General features: G+C 41.0%; 1 protein-coding gene across 1 annotated transcript; it reads left to right on the top strand.

Moving 5' to 3' along the window:
* Positions 1 to 2207: 2207 nt before the first annotated feature.
* LOC147420106 (L-ascorbate oxidase-like) lies at positions 2208 to 14572 on the top strand. The gene is made up of 8 exons (XM_086504289.1): positions 2208 to 3287; positions 3526 to 3618; positions 3975 to 4187; positions 4295 to 4498; positions 10952 to 11270; positions 13272 to 13533; positions 13737 to 13981; positions 14230 to 14572. The coding sequence occupies exons 1-8, from the start codon at positions 2973 to 2975 to the stop codon at positions 14367 to 14369; spliced, it is 1791 nt and encodes a 596-aa protein (XP_086360415.1). The 5' UTR covers positions 2208 to 2972; the 3' UTR covers positions 14370 to 14572.
* The last annotated feature ends 589 nt before the right edge of the window (positions 14573 to 15161 follow it).

Genomic DNA, 15161 nt, shown 5'->3' with positions numbered 1-15161 from the left:
CTGGTTTTAGTCCTTTCATGCTTATGTATGGTTTTCAACTTAGGTCACCAATTATGGTGGGGTTGGCAACTAAGAAACTTCAGTAAGTCAAGGATTTCCTCCAAGACCACATGGAAATGATGAGAGTGTCTCGACAAAATGTTTGACAAGCACAGGATCACTATGTTTATGAAAAACATCAACAAGTTATCTTCACGGAAGGAAAAGAGATATTTTTGCATGTACCAAAGCAATCAGGAAGTCAAAAGACTGGGCCAACACCTAAATTGTCTTTAAGATATTGTGAACCATTTAAAATATTCAAGGGAGTTGGTCATATGGCCTACAAACTCTCGTTAACTGCGCACTCTTGCATTCATCCGGTATTTCAATTTAGTCATTTACGTAAGGGCTTACATAAGAACGACACTGTTATTGACCATTACATTTTAGTTGATTTCATTAAATCTCTAACCTAGCCGCATGAACCTAAACGTATTCTCGATTATCATGGTCTACATACGCTTCATTATGAACATCGATAAGCATTAGTTAAGTGGAAAGATAGACTTGAAGAAGGTGCTAGTTGGGAAAACATTAGTATTCTTAAGAAGAAACTTTTCCCACTTTTGTTTTCGAGGAAGAAAATGATTCTCCAGGGGGGAGTAATGTCGGGCCAAGGGCCAAAGGCCAAAGACCAGGGGCTAGTATGGACTAGCTTGGGGGTACCTATATAAAGGCTAGAGGTTGGGTGGAAAGATACAATTTAGGCTTCCTCTCGTCTCAAATTAGTAAGCTTTTTGTGTATGATGTATCTTTGACCAATGTTGTGACTATTTGAGATTAGTAAATCTTTTTTTTGCATTAAGAAAAGAATCCATATAAAGACAATGACACCTTATGGTTCTTGAGAGCTTATCATCGGTCGTTTGATGGTTAATGATGGGTAGTAGCCTCCCCGACTTGGTGGCAACCCTAATAAATCCCCCTCTGTTTCTTTCACAGATGGGTGGCTCGTAGTTCAGCCTCTACTTGATTGTCCCGATGCCTCTCTTGCCACTTGGTAGCCTCTTTGAGGTCGGGTGACTCGAGTATCAACCATTGTTTATGGTGGGGATTTTGTGATTGGGTGGCTACCATCTTAGTCGTTATATTATGTATTGGTGATGCTCTCGCTGGATCTGAACAAGGCTATCTAATGAAATTCTTATTGTGGAATTTCTGATATACAACTCACACTTGTGAGTATTGCTTTAAAAAGAAAACCTATGACTAAATGATTTCTCGCTTGTTGCATCCACAAAGCGGCCTATAATTGTACCATAGAACCCAAAGAAGGAAAATTGAAATGATGTTTTTGCACAAGCATTCTTCTTCGCTTACAACTTAACAAGTTTTATTCATTATTACCAAGACTTTTTATGAGTTTCAAGTTTCATTGACTTCCACCAAGCAATTGTCATTGAGGCTAGACACCATCCGTATTGTAGGCAAGCATTTGCACTAGTAAGAGAAGAGATCCAAGGGACTCTGGTATTGTTGTTAGTGCATGGGGCTAGACATCGTAGGTGGATCTTTTTGGACAACAGTGCGAGCACATTGCAACATTTTGCTTTGTACCTGAAGGTTTTGGGATAGTGAGTGAAGAGATCCAAGAGACTCGTGTCTTATTGTTAGCTAATCAGGGCTAGAAAAATACATTATTCCTAACTGGTCAAAGTAAGGGAAAACTTGAAATTTTGTCGGTTTTAAGGTGAAAATTTGAAGCTTTTGCCAAAAATTATACTATAACTCGTGTAAATTTGCCGGTTTTCTTAAAGGCAAGCTCAAAATCTAACCAAGATTTTACATTCTGTTGTAGAGTGCCAATTGCGAGTCTGCATGTTGTGCAACAATTTGAGCACATTGCAACATTTTTCTCACACCAAAAGATTTTGCATGTGTGCAAAGGTTGAATGCAATTATGCAAAGGTAACTAACTAACTGGCCTCGAGCTCCCCGTTCACCCATATTGGGTAGTTTCTCTTTGACCATAAGAATTGGATGACTCGGAACTTTATCCCAAGTTTCCATATCCCACGACTCGGCGTGGAGAGGGAGCGAGGCTCGAGAGTCTAGAGAGCGTGTGCTGTGTGCGAGTTCACCGGGTTGGTATAATAACTTGGTATGCACTAGGCTAGGTAATAAAAAGGATATGTGGTTTGGAGACAGAGCGAGACTGGCCTTTGTGCGTTTGAGAGAGGGAGAGCATGTGAGAGAGAAGAGAGAGAAAGAGAGAGAGTGTGTGCTCTCTGCGCGACGCGCGAGTATATTTGTGTGTATTTTTGCGCGCCGGGGCCCGGTATTCTTCATTTCTTTCACACTGTGGGCCACATCTGGCGACACAAGTAGACTTCTTGCCTCTTCTTGGACTCCTTCAGTTTCAGTCCTGACTCCTGCCATGGCTCTCATAGAGCTCGCTGCTGATGATGATGATCAATCATCACGGGAGTCCTAGCCTCCCCTCCTAGGTTTGGCTCCTGGCCCCTGGAAGATAAGTTCCGAGTGGTCAGAACTTAGAAGCTCAGAGCGAGTCGCAGAGACTTCAGCTTTAATGTTTGGAGACACTTGGAAACTCGTAGACAGAAGAGAGAAGGAAAGTGGATCGCGATTCGCGACAGCCCTCATCAAGCCGCAAAAGTTACCCCCTCCCGGGAGAAATGTTGCATGGCAAAGAGAAATTATAGTGACCTCCGTCGTCCATTGCTCCCAACCTGAAGCTTTTTAATATAACGCCCCGTGAAAGCTGTCCCTGGTCCGTCGTCCTCCACTTTAGCTGAATCAGCTCCCTCGGGCCCTCCCGTCTCATGCAACCGTTTTCATAAAGCGTGTATATATTATTCTTGCGCAGGTGCCTCTTAGTAGCTTACAGCAGATGCTCAAATCTTTTCCCATTAAGCTCATGCAATTAAGGCCAAGTGGAGAGTTGGATTGAGCGAGTGTGCAACACGGCAATGGCAGACATTGCCCAGCTCTTTGCATTTTTTTTGCACTCCTGCCGCCTCCTCAAGCTCTCGAGAATGCTATGCACGATATTGTTGTTTCTGATGATGGCAGCGGGAGTATCGGAAGGGTCTGTCAAGCACTATAAGTGGCAGGTAGATTATAGGTATTGGTCTCCAGATTGTGTGGAGAAGCTCATAATCAGCATCAATGGGCAATATCCAGGCCCTACCATTCGTGCGCGTGAGGGCGACACTATTGTGGTGGAGCTAGAGAACCTTATGCCGTCGGAGGCGGTTGTCGTCCATTGGCATGGCATACACCAGGTCAGTTTGTGTAGATTCAAGAATGCCTTGTTAATCAGTTTGGTGTCCTTCCTGGACAATGTAGGGCAAGTATGCAATCATATGCTACATACATTTGTTGCAAAGTACCAAGCCTAATTAGCATTGTAATTGCATCAGAGTACAGTGTCTCTTCATAAGGGAAGTTTGAATGAGCTAATTGTGTTTATGTTGCAATGACGGAATTTCTCAAGGCTGTCTTGTGGACGGAATTGTGCAGAGAGGGACGCCATGGTATGATGGGGCGGGGGGCGTGTCGCAATGCGCAGTGAGCCCAGGAGAAATTTTTGTGTACAAGTTTGTAGTGGACAAGGTGAGCGATAGCTGTCCTTCATTTCTGTAGGCAGGATACAAGGGTTTAGCTCTGCTTTTGAAGCTTACAAATGGTAGGCCTACCTCATTCACTACTCACTCACTCACTTGCATGAAAAGCAGTGTGGCACTTTATACCCTTCCTTCTTACTGTGTGCACACCAATAAAGAGCTCTTTATTAGCTGGAGCATATCAACCAATCAGAATAGTAGATTTAGTCCACGTCAAGTCACGATTAGGCCACAAATACCTTGCACAGAAATTGGCTTCATGTTAGGCGGATTCATCTAATTGGCTGTCAAAGACTGTATACCGTCGCTACTTGGTGGGTGCAATTAACTGAACATGTGCTGCAGGCCGGGACGTTTTTCTACCATGGGCATTTGGGGCTGCAGAGGTCGGCGGGCTTCTACGGGTCCCTCGTCGTGGAGGTGGCCAAGGGTGCGCAGGAACCCTTTCAGTATGATGGCCAGCTCAGCATTATCCTGAACGACTGGTGGCACAGGAGCGCCATCGAGCAAGGGCTGGGCCTCTTCTCCAATCCGTTCCGGTGGGTGGGCGAACCGCAGGTGCGTGTTGGTGGGATAGCCGGGAATGCTCGTTGTAACCGACGGGGGAATTACTTGTTTGTTCACTCGTGTGTGTGTGTGTGTGTGTGTGTGTGTGTGTGTAATAGTCGCTGCTGATGGAGGGGCGGGGCCAGTACAACTGCTCGCTTGTGGAGGGGGGCGATGTGGCGCTGGCCGCGGGTGACCGGCCGCCTTGCAACGCCTCCAACGAGCAGTGCGCGCCGCTTGTGCTACGCGTTCAGCCGGGCCGCACTTACCGCCTGCGTCTGGCCAGCGTGACGTCACTTGCCTCCCTCAATTTTCAAATCGAGGTACTCTCTCTCTCTCTCTCTCTCTGCCCCATGGGCCTTGATCCCATTTTGTCGTTCAAAATTCATTGTCGTTCAAAATTCAAACGTCAACGAATTTCAAACGATTCCGCACCGTAGATCTCAGACGTGATTGGGTCGCGTCTAGTCCTTTCCCGGCCCCAGCTCGTTGTTGTTATATTTTTGAGCCTTTGATTGGCGAAGAGAATATATATTTAACCAAGAAACGGCACCAACAACTCACCAAATTTCTCTCTCTCACCTACACGATTCATCCATTTGGGTTTTCAGTGTTCAACCGATTCCTACCCATTCCCCCACTAAACATGTTAGGTGGCTTAGACCAACATTCATAGATGTGATTGGCTGTGTGTTTAGAAGCTTGTACGGCCTTACATATTCGAACGGGCATGTTTTCTATCGATGAAGTCCTTTTCAAACTACGATGTGGTCACGTGTGCATCAATCAGAGTGCATTTGCATGAGAGGTAGGGCTGGCACTAGGGCTCAGGAAAAGATAGGTTCGCTTTAACCAAAGCCCGTTCAAAATGAAAAATGGCCGGTTCAAATTTGGGCAAGAAGGTTTTCAAGCCGATTAAAATTATGGAATTTTTAGTTATAATATGAGATTTTTGGTGTGATTATCCCTCTCAAATTTAGAGTTAGCCTGCTCATATGGGTGTGAAAAGGTTCCAAAGCCGGGTCCACAAAAAAAATGTTTCCCGAGCGTTGGCAAGGCAGGGTTTCCTTTTGTCATCACTTTTGTCTCTCATGAAACTTATCAGTCGCATGCTTTGAGCAAAGCGAAGAACGCTTTTCCTTTTTGCTAAACGATCAATTAAGGCTTAACTTTGCTACTTTTGGTAGTATTAGATTGAAGAGGTGATTTCTATTACCTCCAAAGATTGATTAGTTTTAGTGGGCTCTACATCGGCTTTCCAAAACAAGCCTTGGACGATCAGATAGTTAGGTGCACATTCAAAAGTTTATTATTTCTTAGTGTCATTGGACCTTTCTTTCCATTTGAACAATTGAAATCTTCTTTAGGTTTTAGTTTGTCAATTGGTCCTTTCATTTCCCAGTCTTGCACAAGTGCATCATTTGATTTCCCTTTTAGTTTAAAATGCTTTAGAATGCCAACTTAAACCTTCACTTTGTTCTGTATGTATTGATTGCTTTTTGGCTTGCTAAAAAAAGGCTTTAGAGAATAAAGCAGTAAGGAGTGCATTCATAGAAGTAGGTGATACACTATCTGAAAATAAAAAGAAGAGGAGAATAACACAAATTCTCCTCATGCGTGTAAAAAGGTCTCAGCTCTGGAACTCCAGTTGGATGCTCACCTTGAGCAGTGGATGGTGGTGCATACGCATGCAAAAGCCTCTGACGAGCGGCAGCTTGGATCTCTCTCTCTCTCTCTCTCTCTTCGCCCATGTCTCTCTCTATCTTGCAACTCTCGCAGGTGGGACTTAGTGCAGTAGGGTAGGGAGAAGAGGTGTGTCAGAGCCTTGAGATGTGAGAGAAGAGGAGGGGCAACCCCTACTCTCTCTCTCTCTCTCTCTTGCGCCAGGGCTTGCTAGTGTGCTGCGTCGGGCGGGCAGTCGATCGAAGGAGACGTGTGCGTTGAAAGATTTGAAGGCATCTTTTAGTTAATGAATTTATTTTTAGATGAGCCAGTATGAGCCAATACAAGGTCACGTGAAGTAGGGGGTATCACTTGAAATAAAATTAAAAAAAGGGCTCATTAATTTTAGAAGGAAAAAGGAAGGGTGATATTATGAGGGCTAGTAAAAGGAAGTGGACGCGGTTTTGGATGTTGTCCATACACATAGAGGGAGACGAGTGTGGAAGTCCTTTATCTCCCCCCCTCTCTCTCTTATTTTATTGTTTTTATTCTACTGATTTTCATTTTATTTTTTTCTAGAATGCCAATGTGATCCTTTAGTCTTGTTGTTTAAGTGGCCTCGTTGTAATAGATAAGACATTTGTGATTATGTGTGTATCTAGACTATACAATTTAAAACACAAGAAAAATGAGATGTAATTGTATGCACGCATGCTTTCGGTAATTGTTGTGTCCCCTTGACTTTAGCATGCCTTCGTGACGACTCACTTTGTTTCGTGTTGGTATTTAAGAAACGTGATGGGAATTTTTTTCCATCACGTTCTTTTAGTTCAATAGAATTGATTGGTTTGAGATGGTTATAGATGAGCGATTACATTTTCTGTAAAGGAAATATGAGGAGAATATTTTTAATATCTTATAATGTAGGATCTGCGTATTTTGTAGAGAGCATTTTTTTTGCCTGCTAAAGGCCTCAATATCCATATCATCTCTCTCTCTATCTCTCTCTCTCTCTCTTTACATGCGCGTGCACACACACACACACACACACACACACACACACACACACATATATATATATATATATATATATATATATATATGTCTTTTCATTTCACCTTTTATTTCACATCCTGACATGGGTTAACCTTTCTTGCATTCTATTTTTTTATTAAGGTCCTTTGATTTAAAGAGTTCATAAAGATTTATTTAACTAATTTGTTTTATTATTTTTTATGTTTATTAGATTTATCTTTTCTTATGAAAAAAGCACTAAAATATTTTTTGCTTCAATTTTTAATTTTATTGTTTTTATTTTACTTCTCATTTTTATTTAATTTGATTCAAGAAGTTGATGTGCAATGTACACTTTTCACATTAATTAAGTAGGGTCCTTTGTAATATACAAGCCATTGGTGATTATATATGTACAATAGATAATACAAAACACAATAAAAATTCCATGTGATTGTAGGTACGTATTTGAACTTAGTCTCTCTCATCTCCCCTTAACTTAGCAGGCCTTCGTGCCTCCTCACCTTGTTTTCTCAATTTGCTACCATGCTTCCGGTAATTGTTTTTTATGCTTTTGAAATATATTGTAATCTAAATAGTTCATTGTTATACTTGTTTTCAAAAAATACAAAATTATAGTAAATGTTTAGAATTATCAATGAGACTTTTCTGGTTTCTCCTCTCTCGAAAAAGCTTCTTATTATTAAATTCCTCTCAATAGCCTTATGCAGGCCATAGTGAAGTGTCACCTTGTTTAATACAAATCTTAAATTACATTCTATAATTTAATCCTCTTCATGCTTTTGTAGAGGCAAACCATTTTCCTTTTCAATTCACTTATTATAAAAAGCGTTGCGTTTAGAAGGGAGGAAAGTACTCCATGAAGAACCCACATATTCCTCTCTCTCACCTATACATTTGTCATTCCAATTTCAACCACCTTCAAAGGATTCCCCACCATAGATTTTTATTGTGATTTGCCTTATTTGTGTATTGGAATTGAAGGTTTTGATGGATATGTATAGAGATGTGCACGTTTCCAATTGACAACGTCAGAGAACATTGTTTGCTTAGCCGTGATTGACCACCTCACTGGCACATGCATTGTCTTTCCTCACCTACGTGATACATCTGCTCAAGTGTTATCCTCCAATCCATTTTAGCAAATAACCCCATCATGGATTTTAGGTGGCTTTCAACATCTGTGGATGTGATTGGCTATACTTGGAAGTTTTTCTCCTACACGACTATGTATTCAAATGTGCATGCTTCATTCTTTTCCAAAACATCTCATAGTTCTTTTTTGGCTTAGGGTGGTGTCACAACTCCTCCACTTGATATTTCCTTTTTTTGCGTATGCCGTCACAAAAAGATTTCCATGTCACTAAGAAAGAGTTTTGCATTTGTCGTGGCTGTGAACTTGCTCACAAGGAGTGGTGGAGGTAGACGGAATCTTCTATAAGACAAGAGAAGGATGACATAGGAGAGTGGGGCTAAGTCTTCTTGTTGGAAGTTAGCAAATGCTCTTTCTTGTGTTTGGACTATGCCACTATGCTTGTTTTTTCACGCATCCACACAAGCACTTAAACTACCATGCTACGATGTGTAATTGAACCTTTCTTTGAATATTTATAATCCTTTTTTGTTTTTTTTGCAAAACTCACTCAACAAAGTGAGTAGAAGATTATATTAATCACCAAATAAATTACAACCAGACCATGCTCAAACCGAGCCATGTATTCAAAAGTAATTCCGAGTACACAAAGGAGCATATTACCACCCTCCAACAACACAAGACCACAGGGTTTTACAAGGACCTAACCCTCCCATAAAAACAAGTGAAAGGGTCACGATGGCTTTTTAAAACAATAAGAAAGTGATAAAATCATTAGGTTGAGTTTAACTAAAATTATATCTGGTGAAGCATTGCTAAAGAATGTCTCTTTTATTAAGCGATGTAGTTTTTTCCTCGCAAAAAAGCAAATGGGAAATACTAGTAATTTTTTAAAAAATTTGCAAGATTTTTGAACTAAGTTCTCACATATTTTATTGATTTTTCTTCTCTTTACCATAGTTTGCTCATTATATATATATATATATATATATATATATATATATATATATATATATATATATATATAATACACACACACACATGCCTGTGTGTGCATGTGTGTATAATTTACTAGAATTATGCAAGGTGAAGCTTCAATTTAGCATTCTAATAGAATAGAATGCAAGAAAAGTCAAGCCATGTGAGGATGTGAAATGAAAGGTGAAATAAAAAGATCCAATATGTCCTTACAATTTTGGACCCATTTAAGATATGTTTCAATCATCACTGAAAACATCATTGAAAGTAAGCCTAACTCAACTTTCCTCTAGGGCTTCTTTTAAAAAGCAAAAACTCATGTAGTGGCTAGCTACACACACAAGTTGTGTGTTTTTAAAAATAAAAAAATAAAATAAATATATGGGGTTGGTGCTTTTGGATAGCCCGTTGTGTAGTCTTTGGGATTTGAAAGAACAAAAATTGAAAGCCTTAGAAAAGTGGAAGCTATGAGAGAATAAAAAAGTCTTTAAAACGTTGGAAGCTTTGAAAAAATTAAAAAAATTGCATTATTGCACTTCTTTTCATGCTTTTCACCAATGAAACTTTTTTTTTTTGGTTTTTTAAAGCAAAATTCACAATTGTGAGTGAATTATATTAATCAACCCAAATAATTACAAAGTCTTGTCATGCTCGTGTTGAGCCATGCTTTTCACCAATGAAACTTAATGTTAGACATGGAAAGGTTAGAAAATTTGAAAGACTTTTGAAAATGTGGAAAAATATCAACTTGCACTAGACAATCCACATAATCGCAAGGCAAATTATTGCCTTTTATAGGAGGAGGTTGAGCCAATTGCAACCCAAATGGGTGCAGTTGCTCTACCCCCCTCCAAATAACAATGATGGCATGCATGGTATGTGTGGCCATGACATGGAGTTGTAACATCACCTCAAATAACAAATTACCCCCCACCCCCACAGGGTGGGGGGTACCTTATATGAGGTCAAGTGACTACATTTTGCTACATTTCCTTAGGGACTCACATCACTATCTCAGTGGAAACCATGTTTAAATGGTTATAATTAGTCACTTTTTGAGTCCAAATTTTGAAGATATTCTGTATTCTCTCTCTAACTAAAGAAGATAATACCATGTGTGGAGTATGACAAAATTACTATTAATATTCAATTGTGATATTATTATTGAACATATATTTTACACGCCTAGTTCTTATGATTTTAGAGATGTATGAAGACCATTGAAATTTCCTTAGTTTCTTCATATTCCAACAATTACCCTTGAAAATTTATAAGTTTATCCTTATATTTTATTAACTATGTAACATGGCACTCTAATTATATAAGATAATGGTTTTTTTTTTTTGGTTGGAGAGTGCACCCTATAGTTTCCTGACATTTCATGGACCATGTAATATGGTACCATAATTACGTAGTTAATGACAACTTTTTCCTTCGGGGTACACTTTGTATGTAAAGTTTATCATGTGCACGCAACAGGAGTGTAAATTATAGTTCATATCAATTACATATTTCACTTATAGGATGGACATTTTAATTCAATTATTTTAAAAAGTTACAAATTTATGAAGAAAAAGAGGTAGTTTTATTCGAACCACAAAATGTGTAAACGAGGTTTTTTATTAGGCTCTGATCGAGTGTGATATAGAAGATTTTGTAAGGTGTACCTCCGAGGTTTTTATTAGGCTCTGACCAAAACTACTCTCTAAGGTGTATTATGAGCAAAAATCACTCACTCTATGAACAAGTTGGTCTCTTGAGTGAATTATGGTCCCATTATGTAGCTCTCTCTTTCTCTCTCTCTCTCTCTCTCTCTCTCTCTCTCTCATATACACACACACACATACACACACATGCTTGGCTCTTCAATGTGGTCTTGATAGTTACACACACACACATGCTTGGCTCTTTAGTGTGGTCTTGATAACTACATTTCTACATTTTTGTATTTCATTACCTTGAGCAATGTATATTTGATGACTTTGAACTTCTATGTTGAGCATTTCAGGGTCACAACATGACTATTGTCGAGGCAGATGGAAATTATGTGGAAGAAGTGGAGCTAGACAACTTGAACATATATTCGGGAGAATCTTACTCTGTGTTGGTTAAAGCACATGAGCATCCACCTAGCGGCCGCAAGAGCTTTTGGGTGGTCTCTCGTGTGCAAGGTCGATTACCAAAGACTCCACCTGGGTTAGCTATCCTAGTTTATGGTGATGATCAAACGGTGCCACGCCCCTCCTCCTTGCCTCCACCTCCTCCTGCAGCTTGGAATGACACTGCTTTCAAAATTCATCAAAGTCGTCTCATGGTGGCTAAACAAGGTAACCCTTTTTGTTGACATAGCTATAGTATTCAATCTTTTTTTCAAGTTCATTAGAACTTTGAAAAAAGATTTAGACACCGTGAAGTAATTTGAACAAAGTCCGTGTTTATTTATGGGTTGAGTGATAGCTTTGGAGGAAATCATGCAAGTGTTGCTTGCTACTTTCTGAGATTTAAACCTTTCTTTTTCTGCTCAATGTATGTTGTCGGTCTCTCCTCTCCTTTTGGTGGTGGTGGTGGTAGGTAAAGAATGCAAATGAAATGCCATTATTTTCATTGGATGCATAGAGATCATAATAAGGGCCTCTCCATCTATAGCAATAGTAAAGACTCAATGAGTTTCTAGCTAATATAGAGAGTTAGCATACACATGGTCATTGGCATACAAGTAAAGTAAGTGAGGGAAAGAGGGAGAGTTTGCAAGCCAAGCTTGAGATTGTACCTATCAAGTGCGAGCAAACGTGACAACCATGGGGCTCTTGCACTATGGAATCGACGTGACTCAATTGAAACTATAGAGATGAACAAATTTACGGATAAGGCTCGTTAAAATAAGGGAAAATTACCAAAATACCCCTAAGATTTGCAGAAATTCTCAACCCCTCAACTGTTAAAAATTCCTAAAATACCCTTGTACCAATTTTGGATAGGTTTCTCATTTCTTTTGCATTGTTTATTGTTTTTGACATATAGTCCATCTTGAAGTGTCTTACTCAAGTGCCCAAAATACCATCTAAAATCCTAATTCTACCATCTTCTATTGAGGGAGAACCATTCTTCCTATGAAGAGCTGCCTCAAAAATGTCTTTGGTGCTTGCATAATAAGGGGCATTTTGGCAATTTCGAAAAATTTGAGGATATTTTGGGAATCATTAGAAAAATATGAGAGGTATCTTGGGATTTTTCCCAAATTTCAAGGGTATTTTGGTAATATTCCCTTATAATAATCAAGAGTGGGCGGTCCCATGAGAGGCACAATTGTAACACCCCCTGAGCAACTCATAGTGGACATAGTTGAAGTAGGAGACGTCACTTTTCTAGAATGGGACAATGTTGGTGTGGTCATATATTGGAAGTTATTGACCACACCAAACATAGAGTTTGATGATAAAGAGCTCACTTTTCTAGAATAGGACAATGATGGTGAGATAAGAAGATGAGTGAGAGAGTGGGTTGAGGGTGTGAATCGGGAGGGATCAAGACACATGATTGTTTGGGGGATCTATGGTTGAGAGCAAGCCTCAAGGGCCAGGGCAATCTTAGGCCCGTGTCACACTGGGGCAGGCAAAAGCGCCCCAAGCTGAGGTGGCGCGCGGTTGTTGGCTGCAGCGAAAAAGGAAAGTTGGCCACGAGGTGTTGTCAGAGGGACGGCCTTGCGTGCCTGCCCATCTTTCCCAACTTGTGGCCAACTGAAAAAGTGAACGCGGGAAAACATGTTATAGGATTTGATCCTTGCCTTGCAGCGTGAAACCCGGAGGCTCTACCATTTGGCCAATGCCGGTTTGCTGGCAGCAGGAGCCAACTTTTAGTTGTTGACCCAATGTGACACGAAAGGTTGTGCCTTCTTGCAAAATCACCATGGGCACCCGTCCTAGTGTGACAGGGGCCTTAGATTTGGATGAATCTAGGGGTGTATTGAGATCAAGAAGTTCAATCTTGGCTTACTCGGAAAGTGTGGTTGACTTGTGGCACCTAATCTTACCCCATAGATCTCAAACGAAGAACCCTTGAGCAAGATGGACAAGAAAGTAATGAAGCAGAGGGATATAGGGGATCGATGAAGCTTACAATCGTGCGCCGCTATAAGAGTGAGAGAGGCAAAGGAAAAAACACGCAAATATTTTGTGGGCAATAGTGCAAAATTAGCTTGAATTTCGAAGATTTCCGTGGAGAAGTGATAAATAGGAATTATGTGTTAGAGTGAAAACATCACAAGCTGTGTTTGCCATTTAAAGTTGCAACTTGTACATATGTCTCCTCTTCCATTTTGGCATATTCAGGTTTAGTGCCTTGCCCTCCTGCAAGGAGCGAGAAACAAGTGATTCTGCTCAACACGCAGAATCGAGTAGCCGGAGTGATCAAATGGGCCATCAACAACATCTCGCTCGCGTCACCCGCCACCCCGTTCTTACCTGCGCTCAAATTTGCACTTACGGCCGCCGTGGACTCAACGCCTCCGCCCATCACCTACCCCACGCACACCTACGACATCTTCTCTCCCCCCAAAAACCCTAATGCGAGATTTGGCACCCAAGTCTACAGGTAAATTCTTCTTTTTCTCTTCTCTCTCTGTGTCTGTGTGTGTGTGTGTGTGTGTGTGAGAGAGAGAGAGAGAGAGAGAGAGAGAGAGAGAGAGAGAGAGAGAGAGAGAGAGAGAGAGAGAGAGAGAGAGAGAGAGAGAGAGAGAGAGAGAGAGATTGCCAGGGTTGTGGGTCACGGTACTGATTTGGAATTTTGGCTTGCAGATTCCCCCTTAATTCCACTGTGGACTTCATCTTGCAAAATGCTAACACACTGACCGTCAACAACAGTGAGGTCCATCCCTGGCACATCCACGGTCACGATTTCTGGGTGCTCGGCTATGGCCCCGGGGCTTTTGATCCTGCCGTGCATCCCCAGACATTCAACCTCAAGAACCCTCCTCTCCGCAACACGGTCCCCCTTTACCCCTACGGCTGGACGGCCATTCGCTTTGTAGCTGACAATCCAGGTTCGTCATCTACACGGCCGCCCTTGAACCGCTTTAATTTACTAACACCATGTTGATTTCGCTTTTTAGTCGGTGGGTGCCATGAAGGGCATGAATTAACATAATTGTGTCTTATGAGTACGACCATACTGCACATCTCTATTATGGCTCGATAAAGAAGCGGCATGTTTAAGTTGTCATATGATAGGTTGCCATTCACATTTCAAAGGCTATCCAAGTTTATGAGCATTTGGTGTTGCTGGATGCAGGAGTATGGCCCTTCCACTGTCACTTGGAGTCGCATTTTCACATGGGCATGGGCATTGTCTTTGCGCAAGGACTAGAGCAACTAGGCAAGCCACCCAAGTCCACCTTAGGTTGTGGCCTTACCAAGAGGTGGCTGCCATAACTGCTGCAAGAGTGAGCACATTGCTCATCGCTGGCTGGCTGAACAACTGGACTTGTATTATTTGTTTGCTCTACCTTCTTCCAATTTGTGGTCCTTTTGTATGAAGATAATTTCATCCATCAGACCTAATTTTGGCCTACAACGAAATTATTTTAAGCTTTGGCAATGGTGGCTGTTTTAAGGGGAAGAGAAAAGTTTCATCTCATGTCTGTAAATTTTGGTTAATGCCTCACTGGCCTGCAAAAGGCCTTAGTGCTAATTTGGTGAAGATACTTTTTTCTCTAGCTCCTTTCAACTTCCCTGTTACTTTTTACCTCTTTTGTTTGTTCAACCTTTTAGTTCTTCGTTTTCTATTCATACAGAGAGACATATGCCGTTAATGTGATTCTGATTGTTTTGTTCCTTATATTCCTCAAAAGTAATGCAGCAAAGTGGAACGAAAACTATGTTGTGCGTGTGAGATCTGCATCGACAATGATGATGACCTGTAATGACTATGAATTTTGAGCCAGGATAGGATGGCAGCGAGAATAGATTGACCCCACCAACCAACAGTGGTGCATAGTCACCTCCCCAAGAATGATGATGACCCGTAAGGACTAAGAAAACTTGGGATCCTCTCTGAGCCAGGATAGGATGGTGGCGAGAATCAATTAACCCCACCAACCAACAGGGGTGCATAGTCATCTCTCCAAATATCACATCATGTAAGTCTACATTTGTCAATGTAGCACATGACCAGTGAAGCAATGATTTGTTAGGCTCTCTCTTAGTCGCTGACCATCCTTTTCT

The sequence above is a fragment of the Adiantum capillus-veneris genome, chromosome 28 (genome assembly GCF_014529385.1).
Source record: "Adiantum capillus-veneris isolate H3 chromosome 28, ASM1452938v2, whole genome shotgun sequence".
In the NCBI taxonomy this organism is placed as follows: domain Eukaryota; kingdom Viridiplantae; phylum Streptophyta; class Polypodiopsida; order Polypodiales; family Pteridaceae; genus Adiantum; species Adiantum capillus-veneris.
This window is presented reverse-complemented; position numbering and strand designations above follow the sequence as displayed.

Excerpts from the sequence above, each read along its gene's own strand:
- LOC147420106 (XM_086504289.1), top strand. The coding sequence starts at position 2,973 with ATGGCAGACATTGCCCAGCTCTTTGCATTTTTTTTGCACTCCTGCCGC. Across the intron at positions 4,188-4,294 it reads GGTGGGTGGGCGAACCGCAG|TCGCTGCTGATGGAGGGGCG; the intron begins GTGCGTGTTGGT and ends TGTGTGTAATAG. Across the intron at positions 13,982-14,229 it reads CTTTGTAGCTGACAATCCAG|GAGTATGGCCCTTCCACTGT; the intron begins GTTCGTCATCTA and ends TGCTGGATGCAG.